At 68.3% G+C, this 20,512-nt stretch overlaps 1 protein-coding gene across 1 annotated transcript in view; it reads right to left on the bottom strand.

Annotated features, from left to right (window-relative positions):
- Positions 1-209: 209 nt before the first annotated feature.
- Positions 210-20,512, bottom strand: part of LOC114506582 (myelin basic protein) — a 48,159-nt gene continuing 27,856 nt past the window's right edge. Inside the window, exons 3-8 of the mRNA XM_036010121.1 lie at positions 19,543-19,753; positions 8,705-8,812; positions 7,834-7,869; positions 7,466-7,498; positions 5,503-5,622; positions 210-980 (exon numbers count right to left, since the gene is read on the bottom strand). Of these exons, the coding sequence (XP_035866014.1) occupies positions 936-980; positions 5,503-5,622; positions 7,466-7,498; positions 7,834-7,869; positions 8,705-8,812; positions 19,543-19,753 (553 nt within the window). The 3' untranslated portion in view covers positions 210-935. The remainder of the gene's footprint in view (positions 981-5,502; positions 5,623-7,465; positions 7,499-7,833; positions 7,870-8,704; positions 8,813-19,542; positions 19,754-20,512) is intronic.

The raw sequence follows: 20,512 nt of genomic DNA, 5'->3' as shown, positions 1-20,512 counted from the left end.
CAGGGGGCAGGCCGAGGGGGGCGACCCCCCCCCCCCGAGGAGGGCGGTTAGTGTTTGCAGCGCGCACTGCCGTGCTGCACGCGCCCCGGTCACGGGCGGCTTCCCAGTGACCGGGGCGGCTCTGCGTGGCACCCCGAAACCTCCTCCAGTCCACTCTCTCTGTGCAGGTCTCCCCGAGCTCTCGGCCGGGCTCCGGGGACGGTTCCTAGGGGCCGCTCTGGTCCCCGCTGTGTCCTCGCCTGCTCCCTGCTCCAGGCCACGGCCCAGGCCCCCTGCCGCCGTCCGCTCTCCGTCGCGCACGAGGCCAGCCGCCCGGCGGGGGAGCGGCCCGCCGGGCCCTCTGCGCCACCCCCTGCTCTCCTCCAAGCTGCCCACCTGCGTTGCACATACAGAAGCCCCCGCGGGGTGAGGCCACTCGCTGCCTCGTCCTGTTAGCAAAGGGAAGGGGCCTTCGGGGGTGAGACGGGGCAGGGAAGGAAACCGAAGGGAGCGCGGGCACCAGCCCCACCACCCACGCGTGTCCTGTGTCCACGGCAGCATCGCACGGCAGTGCCGGAAGCTGGGGAAAGGTCAGCCTGTGCAGCAAGGCCAAGGGCGGAGGGTCAGCGGGCGGCGGCCCGCCCCTGGGCGCGGGGGCTCCGGGGTGCCCGGCCCGCCGCCGTGGAGTGGAGCTCCGAGACGCTGTCTTCAGACGCGGAGGAGGGGGTGCCGGCGTGTTCCGTGGGTGCGCTTCCCCGTGGAGCTGCGGGCCGGAGCGCGCCGGCAGGGTGCGGCGGGGCTGACCCTCCCGTGCGCCTGGCCCTGCTGTGCGCATGCGTCCAAGGCCGGGGGCCGGAGGTCGTTTCTGGAAGGCGGGGCTGGGCGGGGGCCGGGTTAGCATCTCGGGGCGCAGTGTTAGGAAGCCGAGGGCGGGGTGCGGGAGCAGGAGCCAGGCTTCAGCGTCTAGCCATGGGCGACCCGGAGCGACTGTCTCTCCCCCCCTGGGAAGAGAAACAGAGCGTTAGGGGCGGGGCCTGGACCACCCACCGCGTCCACGCCGGGCTCCACTTTCCCGGGGAGCTGGCCACGGACCCCAGGGGCTCCCTGTCCGCGGGGTCTGTGGCTGGAAAGGATGCCGCGCAGAAGCGACTGGCCACCCCGTTCCCCACACCCGTCCTCACCGAGTGCCGCCTCCTCGAGGGCCACAGGAGGAGCCGCGGGGACTCAGTGCCCGGGCCGCACCGGGGCTCCCGGGCCAGCGCGGGCATCCTTCCGCGCTGGGTGAGCACTGCTTTCAGCTAGAAATCCCAGGGGACTGAGGGGCGCCGTCTGCAAACACCGACTGGCACCCCCTCGCCTCCGCGGGGACTGGGAGCGGAGGACCCACAAGCCGCTGAACCGCACACGGTCACGCGTGACTTTTCCCCGCGTGGCTGCCCTCATCGGCCTCGCCCGGACAGAGCCGCCGACAGACCTCGACGGTCCGGGTCTCAAAACCAGGAAGGGACACGTTTTCTCGACAGACACAGTTTTAAAATAAGAAGAAAAGCCGGCCACCGAGACGCGGACCGCTGTGCGCGGGCCCGCCTGTGGCGGCGGCGCGGGGGTGGGCGCCGCCGGCCCGGGCAGACAGCACAGTTCGCCGCTCAGACGCACACGGGAGAGACGCGCTTGTTTGGCATTGGAGTTTTAGTCTCTTCCTCCTCGCCCCCCGCCCTTCCTTTGGCCACGGAAGGGGAGCTGCCCCCTCAAAGACGTCCTGGCCTCCACCCGGGAAGCCCCAGAGGGCGAGCCGGGCGTGAGAGACACTGCCTCCCAGAGCGCAGCGCGCGGCGAACCCCAGGCAGCCTCGCCAGACTCTGCGGCCCCGGGCGCGGCCCGGGCGCGGTGCTCGGGCTGCGGCCATCGCTGGGTGAGCCTGGGGGACCCTCAGAGCTGCCCTTGGGGAAAAGTCTGCGAGAGCCTCACCTTTTCCCGAATGTCCACAGAGGAACCCAAGGGCTCCCCGGGAGTGTGACCTGCCCCTAGCATGTGGGACCGCCTGCGCTCCTGGCACGCCCTGCGGGGCGGCTCCGGAGACAACGAGTCCCTCCCCGGGGCTCCTGTGGGGATTAAAACCGGGGGCCTGTTGCTTTTCGCTTCCGCTGCGGCGCCGCGGCAACTGCCTGCGGGCTGGGAGCTGCACCCGTCCCAGCGGTTCTCGAGGAGCACGAGAGCCCCGCCCAGAGGCGGGGGACGTGTCCCCCTGCGGTGTGGGGGCTGGTGCTCAGACCGGTCGGGGTGCCCTAGCTCTCAGAGCAGGGGCGTGCAGCCTGCGGCCTGGGGGCCATGTGCAGCCCAGCACAGAGTCGTAAATGCACTTAAAACGCGCCGCAGCCTCAGCCCCCGAGACCCCCCGCCACCTGCCCCGAGCCCTCGGTCTCGGGGGAACTTTCTAATCTGTCGTGACTGCTCCGTGTCGCTCATGCAGCCATGGGACCACAACCAGCCGGGTGACTCGCGCTAAGGCAGGGAGACCCAGTGAAAGCCGTCTTTACGGAGCTGTGCTTTCATTCGATCCGTTGGAGCTTCCCTCAAACCCCACGGACAGTCGAGAATTTCTCAGCCGCCGCCTCACGAGAAGGATTTTAGGGACCAGTGGGCCCTTGTCAGGGAAGGACAACGGTGCGAGGAGCAAACGGGCGTTTCTGGTCCCCGCGGCTGTCTGTGGTCACAGCCCTGACCCTGCGGCCACCTGAGCACCGTGCAGTGGCCACCACCCTCGTGGGAGCCGTCCAGGAAGAGACCCCGCCCCTTGATGGAGCCCCGGGCCAGCCGTGCCCCTCCCCCACCTGTCATCCTCGGTGTCATTAGGGTCACCACACCATGTGACCGAGTGACGAGGGCCCCAGGACAAGGAGAGGAGGAGCGGATTCCCCCGCAGACCCCCGACCCGCGGCACGTGGCGAGGGGGCCCGGGGAGGGTCAGGGCCCTGCAGGCCCTGCCCACAGAGGGGCTGTCCAGCCTGGCCCAGGCTGAGGCCATGCTGAGCGCACTCCCGAGGCCCACGTCACGCTGTCTCCACCACATCCTGGCGCGGCGTGGGTGTGTCGGGGCGGAGTTCACCTCCCCACTCCTCTCTGCCTCCAGGGGCTGTCCTGCCTGCACTCCCTGGACCTGCAGCCGGTCAGCAGCTCGGCCCGCGCCGCTCCCCGCGGGGGTCTGAGGCTCTTCCTTCCGGGGCAGCGGGGACTGGCCTCAGAAGCGGTGCCACTCCCCCAGCGCACCTGCGCGCCCAGTGCCACCGGGGCCCAGACGTGGGGGCTGCGTGCGCACACCCGTGTGCAGCGTCTGCGCGGGCAGGTTCCCAGCCCCGATGTGTCGCCCTCGGGACCCCTGAGAGTTCAAGGGCAGGTGGCTGAACCCAGGAGCGTCTGGGCTAGGGACCCAGTCATCCACCATGAACTGTGAAGTCCTGCTGTCTTCAGCGTCAGCCAATGAGGAAGCACTGGCCAGGGACCCGAGACCTCCTGTCACCTGGCTGATGTGGGCGCAGTGGGCAGAGGTGAGCCACCGGGGTGTCACCTGGAGCTCAGAGGGCAAGTGGGCCCCGCCCCAGTGGGAGGGGCAGGTATGGCTGAGCCTCCTGCAGCAGAACCTTCAGGTGTGACGCAGCTGCAATTGCCCCCGAGACCCCGGCAGCTGCTATGAAGATAGGTCCGGGGAGGAGCCCCCCAGTGCCGGTCACTGGTCGTGACCCCCCCCCGGAGCCCAGGGCTACTCACGCCCTCCCCCAGCACGACCACGGCCTACAGCCACGGGAGGCGGGAGGCTGTACGTGGGAGCCCAGGATCGCGTGTCCCAGCCCGTGGACACCAGCCTCGGCCACAGAGCCGGCCTCCGGGGCCGTGTCTGCGAGCCAGGCCCCAGCGCATGTCTGTCCGAGGCACGAGGTCAGGTCCTGCCTCATCTGTGGGGACGGTACTGTTTCTCCCGAGGAGGCCACCAGGGAGCCTCCGTGGGCATCTCCCCCAGACGGGGCGCCGAGGGTGCTGTCGGGGCGGAGCCCCACGGTGCTGGTCACACTGTGCCCGAGGCACCGGCTCCTGTGGGCACCTGTCCTCACGACGTGTGTCCTGTGGGCGGGGGCGCAGGTCACCGGCCCCTGTACGTAGCTGGGACCCTGGCATCCGACCCGGCCCTGAGGCCCCCGGCGGGCAGGCGGGCGCTCTGAGTGGGTTGCGAGTGAGCGGGACGCTGTCGTGGGTCATTATTCTGACGGGAGAGTGTGGATCCAGCCGCTGTCGGTCCCAGACATCTGTCCCCAGCTCAGGGATTCGGACTCAGTCCTCGCGCGGTCCGGCCGTGCAGGAACGGTCCAGATGCCCCTGCCAGGACGCCGCGTCTCCGCTCCAGGGCGCCTTCCCGAGCCTCCTCCTGGCTGTGGCGAGCCCTGAGGCACTCGCGCCCCTGGAGCCCCAGCTCCATCCCCGTCCCTAACGGTGGCCGCAGGGTCCACAGGTCTCTTCCTCATTGTCGGTCCAGGGAGTGCGCGCTCCAGCCCCTGTGGCCACTGACGCCCTTGGGGCACATGGCTGGTCCTCCAGCTCTGGGGTCCAGGTCACGCCGTGCCGCACTCTCCCTGGGATCCGGTGATGCCGGCTCAGGGTGGACACCCAGGCCCTGAGGACGGTCCCAGGGCCCTGTGCAGGGAGCCCCTCCTTCTGCCCCCTGCTGGTCACTCCTGCCGCTGGGGTCGGGGCCTGCAGCACTGCCCGCGTGGGCCAGCCCCTCCCCTCCCCTCCCCTCTCGTCGCGATGCCGCCTGCTCAGCCTGGCCTCCTCCGGCCGCCCTCCCAGAACAGTGACCGCCTCGGATACCAGCGGCCCAGAACAGCGACCCTCGGCCCCACAGGGTCGCTGGCATCTGCCGCTCTGTGCTGGGCTCGGCCTTTGCTGACCAGAGGGACATGCTGAGATTTTGGGGTATCTGAGGGGCCGTTCCTGTCAGCGGCCCACGGGCACCTCCTGACCACACTGTCCTCGTCACCTCGCACGGCCATGGCACACTCCGTGCACGGCGCCCCTTCCGTGGAGCCGGGCACCGAGGCTCAGCTGAACGCAGGCCGAGGGCTCTCGGCTAGCGAGCGTGTGCTCGGCCCGTGTGGCAGCGGTGTCCTGGCTGCCGGGACACGGGATGTGGGACACAGGTCATGCCCGCTGTGGTTTCCAGGGTCTCTCCCCTTCGACCAACCACCCCCGCCTCCCTGCCCACCCCACCCATCCATGGTTCCAGGCCACCTCGGCCTGCTCCCGCCCTGGGAGGCAAAGATGCTGCCGCCTGAGGAGCCACCCGACCGTCCAGCGCTGTGTGCACCCTCAGACCCTCCGCCCAGCGGTGGCCTCCTGCCCCCTCCTGCTCTCAGGGCCCCGAGGGGCCTGGACCCGGGTCAGTGCTCACCCAGACGCCGAGAGCAGCCGTGCAGAGGCTGGGCACCCTCTGCCCGCCCCAGCGAGTCCCGGGACCCCGGGCGGCTACGTTACCAGTTTGAAGATTCTGGAAAGCGTGCCCTGGACATCCTGGCCCTTGAGGCCCTTGTGAGCCGATTTGTAGTCCGAAGCTCGGCCGCCGTAGCCGAAGCCGGGCTTCTGCCCCTCGGTGCCCTGCGGGAGGAGAGCGCAGCTGGGTCTGGGGTCCCGGTGCCCCGCCCGCAGTGCCCTGCGCCCGCGATCTCCACCAGGCGCGCAGGTGGGGGGGGGGGCGTGCACAGTTAGGGGCGCTGCACGGACAGCGGACGCAGGCGGCACGCAGGGACCCCGCTGCCCCACGCGGACCGGCCGCCTCACTGCCTCGTTTTTCAGCCCAAGTCGGAGCTCTTGAGAGCCGAACTCAAGAACCCGTCTTTGGATTAACAGTGCGCGCGGCTTTTCCTCTTTGCCAAGGCCGGGCCGCTCACAGCCTCGGACGAGCTGGGACTCTTCAGACAGAGAACGCACGGCGGGCGCGGCGCGGAAGGACACGGGGCCGCAGAGCTCCCCGCGGGCGGGCGGAGGAAGTGCGGGGTGGGGGTGGGGGTGGGGGTGGGGGTGGGGGTGGGGGTGGGGGTGGGGAGGCTGCTTCGGAGAAAGAGAAGCTGGACTCGGGTTAGTAGGGCGGGAGGGGACGGCGGGAGGGGACGGCGGGGAGGGACGCACAGGCCTCTCTGGTTAGCCATGGGGACGTGGCGGCCCGGGAGTGGCGGGTGGGAAGAAGGGCGTGGACCCCACACCGACACCCGCGGGTCGGGGCGCTCCGGGCGCGAGGCCCGGGCTCTGCGCCTGGGAGGCTGCGCGGCTCCGAAAACAAGGTTTCCGGGTGGAGACTGAGTCCGGTCCTTCGGCCTCGCGCCCGCCTCCCGCTGCGCAGAAAGTCACGGTCACGGTCAGCTGTCGGGGCGTCCTCTCCGGATGGACGCCTCCGGGCTCCTGCAGAGCCTCCGGGTCGGCGGTGAGGGCCCCACGCGCTCGTGCGGACTTCCAGCCCGCGCCGCGCTTCCCACCGCAGCGCGGCTGCGCCCCAGCGGCTTGGGGAGCCGGTGAGACCGTCTCTCCACCGTTTCTCTGCGGGGCCCGCCCCCCTTCCTGCCTTTCCTGCCTTCCTTTCTCTCTGGTTCCCCTTCCCTTCGTCCACGGGGCGCCTCGCGATCGGGCCTCTCGCGCCCGCGGAGTGGGCTGGAGATCAAGGGTGCTGCGTTCCCCAGTGGACACGGCTCCCGGCTGCAGGTGAGGGGCGGGTCTTCCCTCTCATCCTGAAAGTTACACTTTTCCCTGAGTAAGACCGACGCCTGCTGTTCACCCGTAACGAAGGCCTGTGAGCCGCGTCACAGCACATGGCAGGCGTTTCCAGTTGGTTCGGCCGCCAGACTCCCTGGCGCCTGGAAAGTGGACAGACTGCCCCCTTGGCGTGTCCACCAGAGTCTGCCCTCCGAGTCCCGGGGCCCGGGCGTCCGAGGAGGCGCCCGGAGGGTCGGCCGTGGAACCTGCACTTCTCCCTGCAGCGCGCGCAGAGCCCGGAGCCGCGGGCGAGTGGGGTCCCTGTAGACCGAGTCCCTGAACTGGGCACCCGCTGTCCCCGCGCTCCCGCTCGCCCTCAGTGAGAAGTCCCTGTCGGGGGTGGGGCCGGTCACGGCGATGGCCCCTCAGCCCCAGGCCCGCAGGGCTGTGGGAGGGAATCGGCATTTTCCTCAAACGTGGGGCTCCCTGGGGAGGAGCCCGTGGGGGGGGGGGGGCAGTGCTGGGCCCGGGGTGCCCGCGGCGGGCGAGGGCGTGACCGGGGCAGCCAGGTCCACCCAGCCCTGCCCTCAGCTCCCTGGAGAGAACACACAGGCGGGGGTGGGGGCGGGGAGGGCCAGCTGGGCGCGGGGCAGGAAGGTGCTGGAAGTTAGGCGGCTGACACGGAGCAGGAGAGAGCCGTCAGCGGCTGCGTGGACGGGGAGGGGGAGCGCGGGGACGCGGGTGTGCCACCTACCCAGCTGAATCTGCTGAGGGACAGTCCTCGCCCCTGGTGAGGAAAGAGAGACACAGTGGCGTCGCGATTGTGCAGGAGGAAAGGGCGTGAACGGAGAAGAAACGCAGTGGAAGCAGCCGGCGCGGGGTGGCTCGTGGGCCCGTCCCGGGGAGGGGGCAGAGGCCACCGGAGAGGGACAGCGCGCTGGGACCCACCGCCCCGCCCCCCGGTTCTGGGCGGAGGCCCCTGCATGGGCCGCCGTGTCTAGCGAGGGGTGGGGGGGCCCACGCAGCAAACACTGCGGCCGCGGCCGGGAGGCCCGCCCTCCGCGTGGTGCGTTCAGGGGTTTCGGGAAAGTGGTGCCTGATCCAGACGCCCAGAGGCCTTACCTTCCCTTGCGACGGCGGAGGTGTGCGGGGCGTCACCTGCGAAGACACAGGAGACAGTGAGGGGGGGGCAGCCCTGCCTCCAGAGCGGCCCCGCCCTCTCCCTGGGACCCCGGAGCGGCGTGTGGCTGCTGACTGACAGCTCCAGACCCTGCTGGGTGTGCGTGGCCCCGCCCCCTGCGAGCTGCCGGCACCTCCGAAGTGTCCCGCAGTGGAAAACGGCCCCGAGGCCCTGCGGCCACGCCTTTGGGGTCGGAAGTGACCAGTCCCCTGACACTCCGGTGTGTGGCTCCAGAAACTCACTCGTCCACGTGGAAGGTATCATTTTAAAGTGTCAGCCGCGCAGAAAGTTCGTAGTGAGAAGGCTGTGGTTCTGCTCTTCTCGCTAAGACTATGTTTCGGGCGGCTCTGGGTTTCTGGGGACGGTGCACATGAGTTTCCGAGTCCCCACGGGCCCCCTGGGGTCCCCGTGGCCGCCCTGCGCGGCAGGGCCCGCGCTCCAGCTGGTGCACAGGTGTCGTTGCACGGGCGGTTTGGGGGCCACGGCGTCCGCGGGCTTCCCCCCGAGCCCCGCATCCCGAGGGCTCGGGCGGAGGTAGGGGTGTGGCCCCCACCAGCACGCGGCTCAGAGCACCTTCCCTGCCCCCCGGTTTTCACTGTCCCCATAGTTCGGCCGGGCTGAGCGTTACCCTGACCGCTCATAGCAGTTTAGCTTCAAAAGGAGTTCTCCCCTCCCGGGGACCCAGGTGCTGAGGCCGAGGCACAAGGGGCAGAGTCACACCCTCGTGGGCCCAGCCCGCAGCCCCCCGGGGCAGACTCGCACCCGGTGGCCTGGCACAGGGCCCGCCGCCCCTCCCGGGGGAAGAGCACTCACGATGTTTTTGAAGAAGTGGACTACGGGGTTCTCATCCTGCGCCCGGCCGTGCTGCGCCCTCGGGGGCAGGGAGCCGTAGTGGGTGGTTCTGGCCGCGTGGTGCGCGTCCTGGAAGACAGGGCGTGGTGACCTCAGGACGGACGCGGCCCCTGACCCCTCGGTGCACCCAGACTGCTCCGAGTCAGGGCCGCACTCCGTGCCAGGACACTGCTGTCGCCGCTGCCCCACCAGGCACAGCTGCGGGGACTGGGGCAGGACCTCCCGCTGTGGGGTCACCAAGCAGGGGTGGAGCCCTTCCCACCTCTGAGTCCGCGGCGGGTCCCCGAAGCCGTTTTTCGGCGTGCTGTGTCCTGTGTTTTGAGTCACAGAAGCATCGTCTACTTTTAATTCACCCCCCCCCCCCCCGCTTAAACCAAGAAAAGTCTAAACTCAGCCCTGGCTGGCGTACTCAGTGGATTGAGCACGGGCTGGGAACCAAAGTGCCCCAGGTTCGATTCCCAGTCAGGGCACATGCCTGGGTTGCAGGCCGTAACCCCCAGCAACCGCACATTGATGTTTCTCTCTCTATCTCCCTCCCTTCCCTCTCTAAAAATGAAATAAATTTTAAAAAATTATTAAAAAAAAAGAAAAAGAAAAGTCTAAACTCCTCACGGGGTTTTTAAAGAAATGGACGTTCTGTCGTATCCTGCAGCTCTCGTTAAGTCTTATTTACCTTGTGAGACAGTTAATGACCTGTGACCTGTTACGTAGATAACAACATTGTTTCGCCTCCGAATTGCACACACCCGATCTGAATGCTAAAGGAAAAACAACCTGTTTCTGTGGTTTTTATACTGAACGTCTTGGCCACCGACCCTCTCAGGGGAAGGAGTTTAGATCTTTGGAGGAACGCGGGAAGGTGGTGGGTTGCGTTCGGCTCTCGGGGCCTGGAAGTTGGGGGCCCAAGTGCCCGGGGGACAGGCCCGTGGTCCCTCTGCCCAGAACCCGCCCTTGTGAGCACCTCCGGCCTGGGCACGCCCGCCGCTCGGCTGCCGTGAACCCGGCATTCGGCACCAGCCGGACCGCCGGCGAACAGGGCGCTCTCCCGGAATCACCCGGTGCTTCTACTGTCTGCGCCAGGGCGGGCTGCACCTTGGTGGGCGTTCTCGGCGACAAGCCGGCAGCAGCCCAATGGCTCAGCGGAGCCACGCGGTTATGACTGGGCGGTCGCTTGACAAAGCTGTGGCGTCACGTCAAGTGTCCTGGTGCTGCCCTGGCTGGGGTGGCTCAGTGGATTGAGCGGCGGCCTGTGAACCAAAGGGTCTCTGGTTCGATTCCCAGTCAGGGCACAGGCCTGGGTGGCAGGCCAGGTCCCCAGTAGGGGGCGCATGAGAGGCAACTACACGTTGGTGTTTCTCTTCCTCTCTTTCTCCTTCCCCTCTCTAAAACCAAATAAATAAACTATTTTTAAAAATGTTCTGGTGCTTAAAGGACATCTAGTTCATCTCATTGTAGAAAACCTGAACACACCACTGTAGGTGCAAGGACCCTCTGTGCTGAACACCGGGAACCGCGGGTGGGGGACGACGTGGAGAGACGCCCCGTGCTCCGGGGGCAGAAAGGCCGACTGGTGAGGGCGCCAGGCCTCCCCCGCTCAGCCCGCAGACGCATGGCACTTCCCACCCCGACGCCAGCGGGGTTTCGCCGGGCGGAGACAAGCCGGTTCTGAGCCACAGGGACATGCAAACCAGCCCGGGCCGCCAGACGACGGCCACAGCGAAGACTGGAGCGAGGGGAATTCCACCCCCTGGTTTTGCGGCTTCCTGTGTCTGCCGCCACCGAGCAGGTGCCGGGGACAGACGCACAGATGCACAGACCCCCGGGGCACAGCAGGGCCCGGAAACGCCCACGCACATGGGTGATTGATTGATTGACGGTGGGCAGGGGGGTGACGTCAGGGTGGGGCAGAAGGTTCTGGTCTCTGCAGCAGACGGCGCTGGAACCGCCGGAGGCCCCTGTTCGGAACAGGGGTCCTGAGCCCGGAGCCCCACCGCCAGCAAAAAGGAGCTCAGAGCAGCCCCCAGAGCTCCCTCCACAACTCGAAGCTGTAAGTTTTAGAGGGAAACCACAGGAAAGACCTTCCACGACCTGGGGGTAGGCGTCAGGTTCTTAGACCTCGTGACCCCTGAAACACACCGGTGGGCTGGACTTGCCCAAGCCTGACCTCCGCCGTGAGGAGGACGCGGGAGAGGACGGACCCATGGGCTGCAGAGTCAGATAACGTGTTTACCCATCGCATCTGCGACGAAGAACTTAAAGCCAAATATGCAAAGAACTCTCAGAAGTCATTGGCAAAAAAAAGAAAAAAGAAAACCTAGTTAAAAAATGGGTAGAACAGCCGAGCACACACGTCATCGAGGAAGATGGGCCGGAGGGGAGTGAGCACAGGGCGGCGTTGGCCTGGTGGGCCGGGGAGAGGGGGTCCCAGGCGTGAGGCCCCACCGTGGGCCACACTGAGCGCGGAGCAGGGGCGGGGGGCAGCTGGACCCCTGGGCGTCGCCGGGGCACGTGCCACCCGGGGCAGTCGCTCTATAGAGCAACCTGGAGGTTTCTCACGGCCTCGTCACACGCTCACTGTGCAATGTGGCGATCCCGTCTCTTGCTGTGAATGCCAAAGGGAAAATCCAGCATTCTGAGAAGCGGTTTTTATGATGACTGCCTTGGTCTCCAATTTCTAAAGAAAAACTAACTTAAATCTTAAATGAAAACGTCATCATAAATCGCCTGTACCTGAACGTTGGCAGCAGCTCCTCCCTAATGGTTACATCTGCCGACCACCCCCCCACCCCGTCCGCCAGCGGGTGGGGGGGCAGGCGTGGCGTGCCCGTCAGCTGAGCACTGCTCCGCGGCGACAAGGGGCACAGCCTGGACACTCGAGGCCGCTCCAAGGCGTCTCCCTGGTGCTGAGCCAAGTGAAGGAAGGCTTTCTAGAAAGATTGCTTCCTGTCCCATCCCACTTACGGGGCGTTCCCCAAAAGAGTCAGCCCTCGTGAGGCAGCCAAGGTGGCGTGTGCCAGGGGCCGGGGGGGGGCTGTGCTGTGACTACGTGGAAGCAACAGGGAGGTTTGGGGGGTGTCCCCAGGGTGGTGTCAAAGTTCACAGAACCGCACGTGCCAACAGCCGATTTCCCGTGTGTGAACATGTAACACGAACTGAAATAAGCCCACAGAATACGGTCTGCCCACCGGGCCCATGGCGTCATCGCCCGGATTTGCCGTTGGCGCCGTCTGGCAGGTGGGGCCGGTCCCCCTCTCGTTGCACCCTGACTCCCGGCCCCGAGCAGGCCCTTGCTGGCGCGGCCCGTCTGGGACACCCCCACCCCCCTGGCCACCTCTGTCCCTGGACCGGGGCTGCACCTCCAGGCTGGGCGGGCCTCAAACTGTCCTTCCAGCTGCCACAGCACCTCACCTCTCCGGCTCGAGTGTACTCTTCTGGAGGAAGAGAAACGGTTCCCCGTGACCCCAAAGCTTCAGCAGGTGGCCTCGCAGAGGGGCTCAGCAGGTGCACGTGGACGCCGGCGGCCGAGGACCGAAGGAGCCGCCTCTCTGACGCGGCCTCGTGGGGACAGCCCACCTCGGGGCCCTGGAGACTCCAGCCCGCGCCCAAACCTGTGCGGTGTGGGTGAGCCTCGCGGGCGCTGGGCTCTGCCGTGTCCTCATGCATGAAACGGCGTGGCGGAAGCGGGGCCTGGCCGAGGGAGCCGTGGGCTCGGAAGCGCTGCGCAGCCCGCCCCCGGGGCAGCGTTCCAGGGGAGCCAGAGAGCTCCCCGGCGTGGTCTGTTCTCGGGCGCGTCCTCAGACACCCCCGCCCGGGGTCCAGCCTCCTCATGCAGGTGTCACGGCGGGGCAGAAGCCCTGGCCCAGGTTGTCACGTGACAAACCCCTCACACAGTGGGGGCCGGGGGGTCGCCCGTAAAACTGTTCTTGTTGTGGCAAAGAGGAAGCAACACCAAATCGGCCATCTTCACCGCGGTGAAACACGCCACCCGGCGGCATCGAGGACGCCCACGAGCAAGTGTGGCCGTCACCCCGTCACCCCTGGAGCACCTCGTCTTCCTGAACTGACACTCTGTCCCCGCACCCCCTGCCGCCCCGCCCCAGAGGCCCCGAGGTACACCCACCCCTCGCTCTGCATTCGGCTCCTTCTCTCGGCTCCTCGAGAGCCGATCCACAGTGTTTGCTGCTCGGAGCCCGGCTGTGCACTCAGCACCAGGCCCTCACTCAGCGGGAGGCCGGTCCCCACGGGGACGCCTTTCCAGGCCCCCTCCCTTTTCAAGGCCCAGTGGCAGGCCGCTGCACGCACATGCCAAGTTCTGCGGTCTGTCCCCCTGTGGACAAGCGTTTGGGCTGTTCTCACCTTCGGCTGCTGGGCGGGGTCACCTGCCTGGCCCGGCCCCTGCTGCCCTGGACCGGTCTGGCCACCACGGTTCCATGGCCCCCACGCCTGGCCGAGGGCACGCCCCCACTCCCCTCGCTCCTTCCCTGCCAGCCTGCGCTGTTGGGTGCTGAGCCTGTTAGGGTGCCGCTCACATCACCACGCTGCCACCCCGGGCGGGCAGCCACCACTGAGACAGTGGTCCCCTCCCAGTTTTGGTCCCTTGTCCCCTGTCCCCTCGTAAAGTGGCCGGGTCCAGGAATGAGCAATCCGGCTCTGGGGTTGGTGGTCACTTTCTGGCCACAGCAGGGCAGGCCTGGTGAGGCATTTAAAAAATAGTGGTTTGGCTTGTTTGTTATGTTTTATAATCTGGGGGAGTGGGTTGCTGAGCTTGGGGATACTGGAGGATGGCGTGTGGCTCTCCGGGGGCAAAGGGGACCCGCGGCCTCCCCGTCCCAGCTGGAGGACAGGGTGGGGGGTAGGGGTTGCGTCCAGAGTGACGGGCCCAGGGGCCCAGCAAAGGGCAGCGGGCTAACGTTGCCGCTGAAACCCTCAGACCTCAGGCCAGTCCTGGACTCGGTTTCCTCCTTCCGTCCCTCCTCAGCCCCTGCTTGTGACACACGAGGTCCCCTTACGGAGGCCGCCGAACTCGGGGTCCCCGACAGAGGGAGGACCCGGTCGCTCAGTTAGTTGTAAAGACACTCGCTGAGTCGTTCGCTGACGGTCACCTTTTAGTCGGTTCACCGAGGTTAGAAAGAGCCCAAGCCGATCGCCGCCTACAGTCATCCGAGAGATGGGGTCCCCTCCCCCGCGTCTGTCCGGCTCCACGGTGCTCGCCGGCGCTGCGGGGCAAGAAGGGGCGGCGGAGGGATTCGGGGGTGGGCGCCCCGGGAAAACAAAGGCTGGGCAGAGCGACAGGGCCACCGCCACCCCCGCGACCACGGGTGTCGGGAGAGGCAGAGGGGTCCGAGAGGCAGGGCCCCGCCCCGTCCCCCGGCGTCTCGGCGCGGGGAGCTGAGGCTGGGACAGCGGAATTCCACGCGGGAGTCTGCCCTGGCAAAAGTGACAGTTTTTCCACTTGGTGCGTCAAGAAATCAAATACGACCTAAAAGTCCGTAGAGGAACGTCGGGTCCCCCGGGCCGAGCGCGCTTCCATCCCTGTTTGCGGGCTGAGACCCTGCCCGCGCGGCAGCCCCCACCGCGGTCCCCGCCCACGCGCGACCGCGTGGCCCCGCTGGGTGTCACGCTTCACACTCAATGGCGTTCTCACATCGCGCACGGCTTTTCATCCTGCCTAAGGACACGGCTCCTGGACGGCAGATACATCCACGTGGCGCCGGGAAGGCGTCAACACCCCGGGACCAAGGCCGGGGGTAAGGGCCAGGGCGACCGGTTCGTTCAGTTTGGAGGCGAATCGCTTTGCCCTTTGGAAACCGGGGTTTCCCCGCACGTGCGGGCTCGCCCTGCGCCAGCAGGGGGCGCGCGCGCACCGGGTCTGGGCGGCCTGCTCCCCGCCGGCCCCGCTGGGAGCGCGTTACAGTCCCCGGTTCCCGGTTCCCCGGTTCGCCGGTTCGCCGCGGAGCCCGGAGAGGCCCTCACTCCGAGAAACGACGGGACAGCGGGGCCCCCCCGAACGTCTGAGCACCCGCGGTCCCCAGGCTGGGCGGGGGCTCCTTCCTGAGCCTGCAGTGGGCGCGCCAGGAGACAGGCCCGTGCAGCAGCCCCTGCATTTGGATTTGACCGGAGAGGAGGGGACGGACCGATTTCCCCCCCAAAAGGAAATGCCGTTTCTTGAACAGTTTAATGCTTGCCGGCCCTGGGGGTGGGGGCCGGTGGCGGGGGAGGTGAGGGAACGGGAAGAAGCCCGGCTCTCTCCCCATCCTGGTCCGAGAGAGGACCTTGAACTGGGTTTCCCTCGGGGCGCCCAGAAACGGGCCGCCACAGGGAGTCACAGGTCTGGGGCGTGCGTCCCTCTGTGCTCACCGCCCAGGCTCTGGGCCCAGAGGCGCAGGCCCCCGACTGCCCCCTGTGTGTGCCCCAGCCTCGCCCCCCGCATGAGCTGCCTCGGGGGCGCGGGCAAGGGGGAGGGACGCTGACGGTGAGTCATCAGACACGTGGGCGAGGACAGACACCCCGGGGCACCACCGACAGGGCTCACCCGGCGGGTGCCAGGTGCAGCCAGCTGTCCCAGAGTCCGCGCCCTGGCTGCACTCTGCCCGAGGGTGCAGGTGTTCTCTGTGAGGGGACAACTTGGTGTTCGATGTCATTGCGTGTCCCCGGCTCCCTCCTGCCACAGGCGTCAGCAGAAGCGACACTCTGTCCTCGGCTCCTCCTGAAGTTTAGAGCCGGTTTTGGGGAGCTGGCCCCCCCGGGGGGGTGGGGGGGTGTCTGCCCCGTCTCTCCTGCGTGGGGGGCCCTGTGCCTTCCAGCCTCCCGACCTCGTGTGCTGTCACAGCGGCCACCAGGGCAGCTGTCCCTCACGCCAGCTTTGTCCCCTCAGGGCACCGTTGGCCGTGGGTCTGTCAACACAGGTGTCCCCTCTCGGTGAGCCCCGGTCACCGGGCCTCCGCGGACGCCTTGTCCGGTGACAGGGCCCTGAGCCCCGGGGCCAAGGTCAGGTCGCCGGACACTGGGACTCGGCCACAGTGCCACTCCAGAGTCACACTCTACAAAGGCCTGTCTCTGCTGATCCCTCCTGAACGTGTCCCCGTAGTGACCTCCAGTGTCTGGGAGCGGTGACGGTTTCCTTTTGGAACTTTTCACTCCAGGCCCAGCAGTGCCCACCTGTCCCCGGGGCCCCGGAGAGCACGGCATCGAAAAGGAGTAAGAAGGGGATTCTGCTGCTTCCAAAGCACGAGGTGTGCGCGTCCCCAGGCCACCCTCCCTGCCCCTGCCCCTGCCCAGGGGATTGCCCCTCACGGCGAAGGACAATCGCAGAAGGGTTGAGTGACGCGCTCACTGTCTGTCCAGGGCTCAGTCCCTCAGGCCACTTGCCCGGCAGGTCTTGGGGCTTCCATGTGTAGTGACAGGCTGGGGCCCCAAACCTACAATGTGCAGCAGGAGGGACGGTCACCGGCTGGACACACGGTGGACAGCAAACAGAGGTTATGGAGAGGACTGGACTGGTCAAAACTGGGTCCTGTTGCGCGTTGCTTCTCAAAGTTTGTAGCCTGACTTTCTGTTAAGTGTGAACGTCCGATGGCCGGGGACTGTGCTGGTCCATGGGAGGAAGTGGGGGCCGGTGGATGTGGTCAGCTGTGGACCCCGGCTCTAGGCCCTGGGGCGGGGGCGGGAGCTGTGACGGCCCCCTTCCCGAGAACACGCCTCCCCACTGCGCTCCTGGATGCTGACGGCCACGTGCGACCGTGCTGCCGGGTTGGTGAGACGAGAATCTTCGACGTGGCCTCCTCGTTCCAGGAAGCGCTCCTGCGTCGTGGCCGCCGGGGGCCGGCGCGCTCCCACTGCGCGGGAAAGGCGCCTGGGCAGGAGACGAGGGCGTCGCCTGCGTCGTGCCGGTTCCTGCTCGGGGCCCAAACCTGCGGGGCGGGCGGGCAGGCGGCCCGCGGACACACAGCTCCGGCCCTTGCTCTGCTGGCTCCAGCGGCTCGCGTGCCAGCGAGCAAACGTCCTCGGGGGCGCACGGGACGCCTGTCCCCTCACGAGCCTCCTGTCCTTCACGGAGACGGATTCACGGGGCTGCGGGGCGAGGGGGGCGGACTCTGCATTTTGCCTTTTTCCCTATCGCTTGGCTCTGGGGACGCGCAGACCCGGGCAGCAGCGCGGTCGGTGGGGCGACCCCGGTGGGGGTCTCCGGCCTCGGGGGCGCCGCCCCTTCTCTGGACCGCCGGCGGCAGAGTGAGGCTCGGGCTCGGCCACACGATTCCTCCGGGGAAAGCGGCGATCGAACCCAGCTTGCTCGCGCGGGCGTCTCTGGGCGGAAGGGCCGGGCTCTCCTGCCGCTCGGGATCCCTCCGCGCCGGCGGGGCGCAAGCGGGTTCTCCTCCGGGAGGATGGGCGGCGGGGGGCGAGCAGCGCCCCCTTCCTGCGGGACGGCTCCGCCACCTCCTGGCCGCCCCCGGTCTCCAGGACAAGGCCGGGGGGAGGCCTGAGCAGCTGCGCGCTGGGCCTCCTGCGGCCGCGGGCAGGACGGTCCTCACGGCCCCACGGCCCTCGCCCGGCGCGGACCAGACGCCGGGGAACTGACCGGCAGTTCCAGCGGCGTGGGTTTGGGGTGACACGTGGCAGGGCGGGGAGAACCTGCAGGCTGAGCTGCGATGCCCCTTCGGAGTCGGCGCAGACGGACTCGGAGTGGACCTTGAGGCCCCCCTCCCCCGGGGCCGGCCCCAGGATGCCCTGGCTCTTCCGAGAAGTCGCCGGCCCGGCGGTTGGTTCCCCCGCGCCCGTGGGTGGCGGTCGGGGTGTCGCAGGAAGCGCGCCCCACCGTCGGCGGAAGGGCTTCCGCGGCGTCTCAGCCCCGAGCTGGGTGTTTGCGGGTGTTTGCGGTGGGCGGGCGGCGGGCAGAGCAGGCCTTCCCCTGGGGGCCACGCGGGCCCACTCAGAAATACGCTTGCTGCTGAGTCACGGACCCGAGTGGGATGAGTGAAGGCCGTGGGTTTTCCGGTTTCTGCGGAGAGAGCTGTGCTGCATCGAGGCTTTGTTCTGTTGCTGGGGAAACCCACCAGTGACCGTTGGACGTGGGTGGAGATTCCAGGGCACCTGCTGCCTGTTCAGACGCCACGTTTCTTCTCTGATAGTGGGAAACGCGGGGGCGGCGGCATGGGGAGGGCGCGAGGCTCCACGGAGACGGACAGCCTGGAGGGGCCGGGGGGGCCTGTGACCTGAGGACCCCCGTCCCTCCCCCACGACTCGGTGGCCTGTGCCCTTGACCCCTTGGGTCTGTGCGGTGGGGGGCCAGCTGCAGCCTGCAGGCCCCGGCTGCCCGCCTGGGCTGGCTGTGGGCGGGGCGCGGGGCTGCGTGGACCAGCCAGCAAGGGGCGAGCGGGTCAGCTGTTTGCCGTGCAGGGCCGCCCCCTCGTGGGCTTCTCCCTCGGGGTCCCGGCGTCTCCAGCCTGCCCTCCACCGCCCGAAGGCTGTTTCCTCTGTTCGTGTGCGCCCCTCCCACCCCCTCCGCAGGGTCACAGCCGGGGCGGGGGGCGGGGGGCAGAGCCCTGTGTGAGGCCTGGGCACATGCTGGGGCTCCTGCTGCCCAGGAAGTCTCTCCCCAGGGACGTGGGTCCTTGAAGACCCACAGAACTTCCTGGGGGGCAGGGGGGCGCCCCCACAAAGGGGACCCCGAGAGCCCTGGGAAAGCACGCACAGCCACGCGCGAGACTCGGTTCAGGAGGAGCCCGGGTGTCCCGTCCAACCTCCTGCGTCTGGGGTGGGGGGGGGACAGAGCGATACCCCCCAACTCTGTGGCTTAACTGCTGGGCCCCTGCCAGGAAGCCGGCAGCCACAGGCACCGCTGCGGAGTCAGGTGACAGGGTCCCCGCTGCGGGCAGGGGCTCCAGACCCCCTGCCCGCCCCTGCTGGCCCGGCGCCCCTCGCTGCCCCAGAGGCACCGCCCCGGGACTGTCTGCCCTGGAGTGGGGGCCCCGCAGTCCCCCACAGAGCCCCTCAGCACCAGGCACAGCCTTCAGCGCCTTTGAGGAGGAGCACTGCCCCCCCCCCCCCCGAGGCTGGGCCTGCCCCCACCTGGGCTCGCCGATCCCGTCGGGACAGTGCTCCCCATTCCGCATCGAGCTCCTGCGTCCCGCCTTTTCCATCCGAGTTTCCCCAGGCGCCCGAGCCCAGCACCTGCTGTCACCCGAGTGTCATCGGGGACGGGGGCCTGTGGTGACCGCCTGCCGGGCATCAGCGACAGCCTGACCCCCATGAGTCACTGTCCCCTTCCTCCCGGCCGTCCACGCGTCACCACGCCCGGAGGCAGAGGACCGGGGACAGCCGTGGCCGCCAGCCCCACACAGCGCAGCCCCCGTGACCACAGCGCAAGGCCCGGTCCTCGTGAGAGTTTACTCCGACCACCGTTTGTGAGGGCTCCCTGCCCGCTGGGGGGCACGGGCAGGGACACACCACCGTCCCGGTGACCCCTTGCAGTGTGCCCCCGGGGTCAGCGCTGCCTCTGCCCCGGCGCCATGGACTTGCCCTTGGCCGGCTCTGCCCAGGGCCTGCCCGCTGCCGGGACCCGCCCCACCAGCCTCAAGCCACGCGGGCCCACTGAGGACCCCCCTCCGTCTCCACCCCTCGTCCTTTGCCGGCTTTCCCGGGGGCCGCCCCTCGCTCTGCCAAACCTGAGGTGCAGACGCTTTGGGAGGGAGGCCTGTGGCGCCCCCGACGGCACCCCAGAGGCGCCCGCACAGACGGGGGACTGCGGGGGACGCAGCCCGTGGCCGTGCGGAGGAGCTGGGAGCCGGCGTGTGACTCACCTTGTACATGTTGCACAGCCCGGGCCGGCCGCGGGCATGAGCAGGCAGAGGGCTCCTGCCCTGCGTCAGCCAGGGAACCTGCCGGAGGGACACAGAGTGGCCGGTTGAGTCTGCGAGGCCCTCCAGCGGCGCCCCCTCCTGCCCGGGTGGCCGGGCCCCAGGCGGCGGGGCGGGCGGGGCGTCAGAGGGCCCGGGTGCAGATGGACGGGCGCTGGGCGGGAGAGGGGTGGAGGGCACACGGGGAAGGGGATGCCGAGGACTCAGGGCCGGAGGCCATCAGAGGAGGAGGAGGAACAGGAGGAAGCTTTCGGGAGGGCTCTCTCCTGCGGCATCTGCCCTGAGGCCGGCGCCCAAGTGCACGGCCAGGTTCCGGCGACACCGCAGCAGGCACCACACCTGCGGTGTCTCAGGGGAAAAGGGGAGAGAGCGGCTCCCGGCCGGTGCGAAGCCCTGAGGGGCCCTGAGGGCCAGTGAAGGTCACCTCAGTTTATGGACAGAGCTTTGCTGCCCTTCCCTTCACGGCAGGTGTGCCCGCTGCTGTGAGTGAGGCCGCGCCTGCTGTGCAGGTGACGGGCGGCCGTCACGCCCAGGCCCCCTCAGGGGAAGGACCTCGGGTCAGCAGCACCAGGTGCGAAGGCCCGGTCCGGCCAGCCCCGCGGGGGTCCCTCCTGGTCGAGTGTGACGTGCGGGAGCCTCGTGTTAACAGAACTAATGCTCCTCAGGGGAGTGACATGGGACCGTGGCTCTGTGGTCACAGATCTCCTGGGACTGTGTCTGCAGCTATTTCGAGAGCTCCGGGACGGGCCCTGCCCTCTCTGGGTGGTGTGGTTGAGACGGTGTTGTTACAGGACCCGAGGCAACGGCCTGGGAGTCCCTCCCTTTAGACTGTCCACAGTGAAAGGGGGAGGGAGAGAGAGAGGGGAGGGAGGGAGGGAGAGAGAGGGAGGAGGGAGGGAGGGAGAGGGGGAGA

The sequence above is a fragment of the Phyllostomus discolor genome, chromosome 9, assembly GCF_004126475.2.
Source record: "Phyllostomus discolor isolate MPI-MPIP mPhyDis1 chromosome 9, mPhyDis1.pri.v3, whole genome shotgun sequence".
Taxonomy (NCBI): Eukaryota; Metazoa; Chordata; class Mammalia; order Chiroptera; family Phyllostomidae; genus Phyllostomus; species Phyllostomus discolor.
Note: the sequence above shows the minus strand (reverse complement) of the source record. Positions and strands in the feature narration are given on the sequence as shown.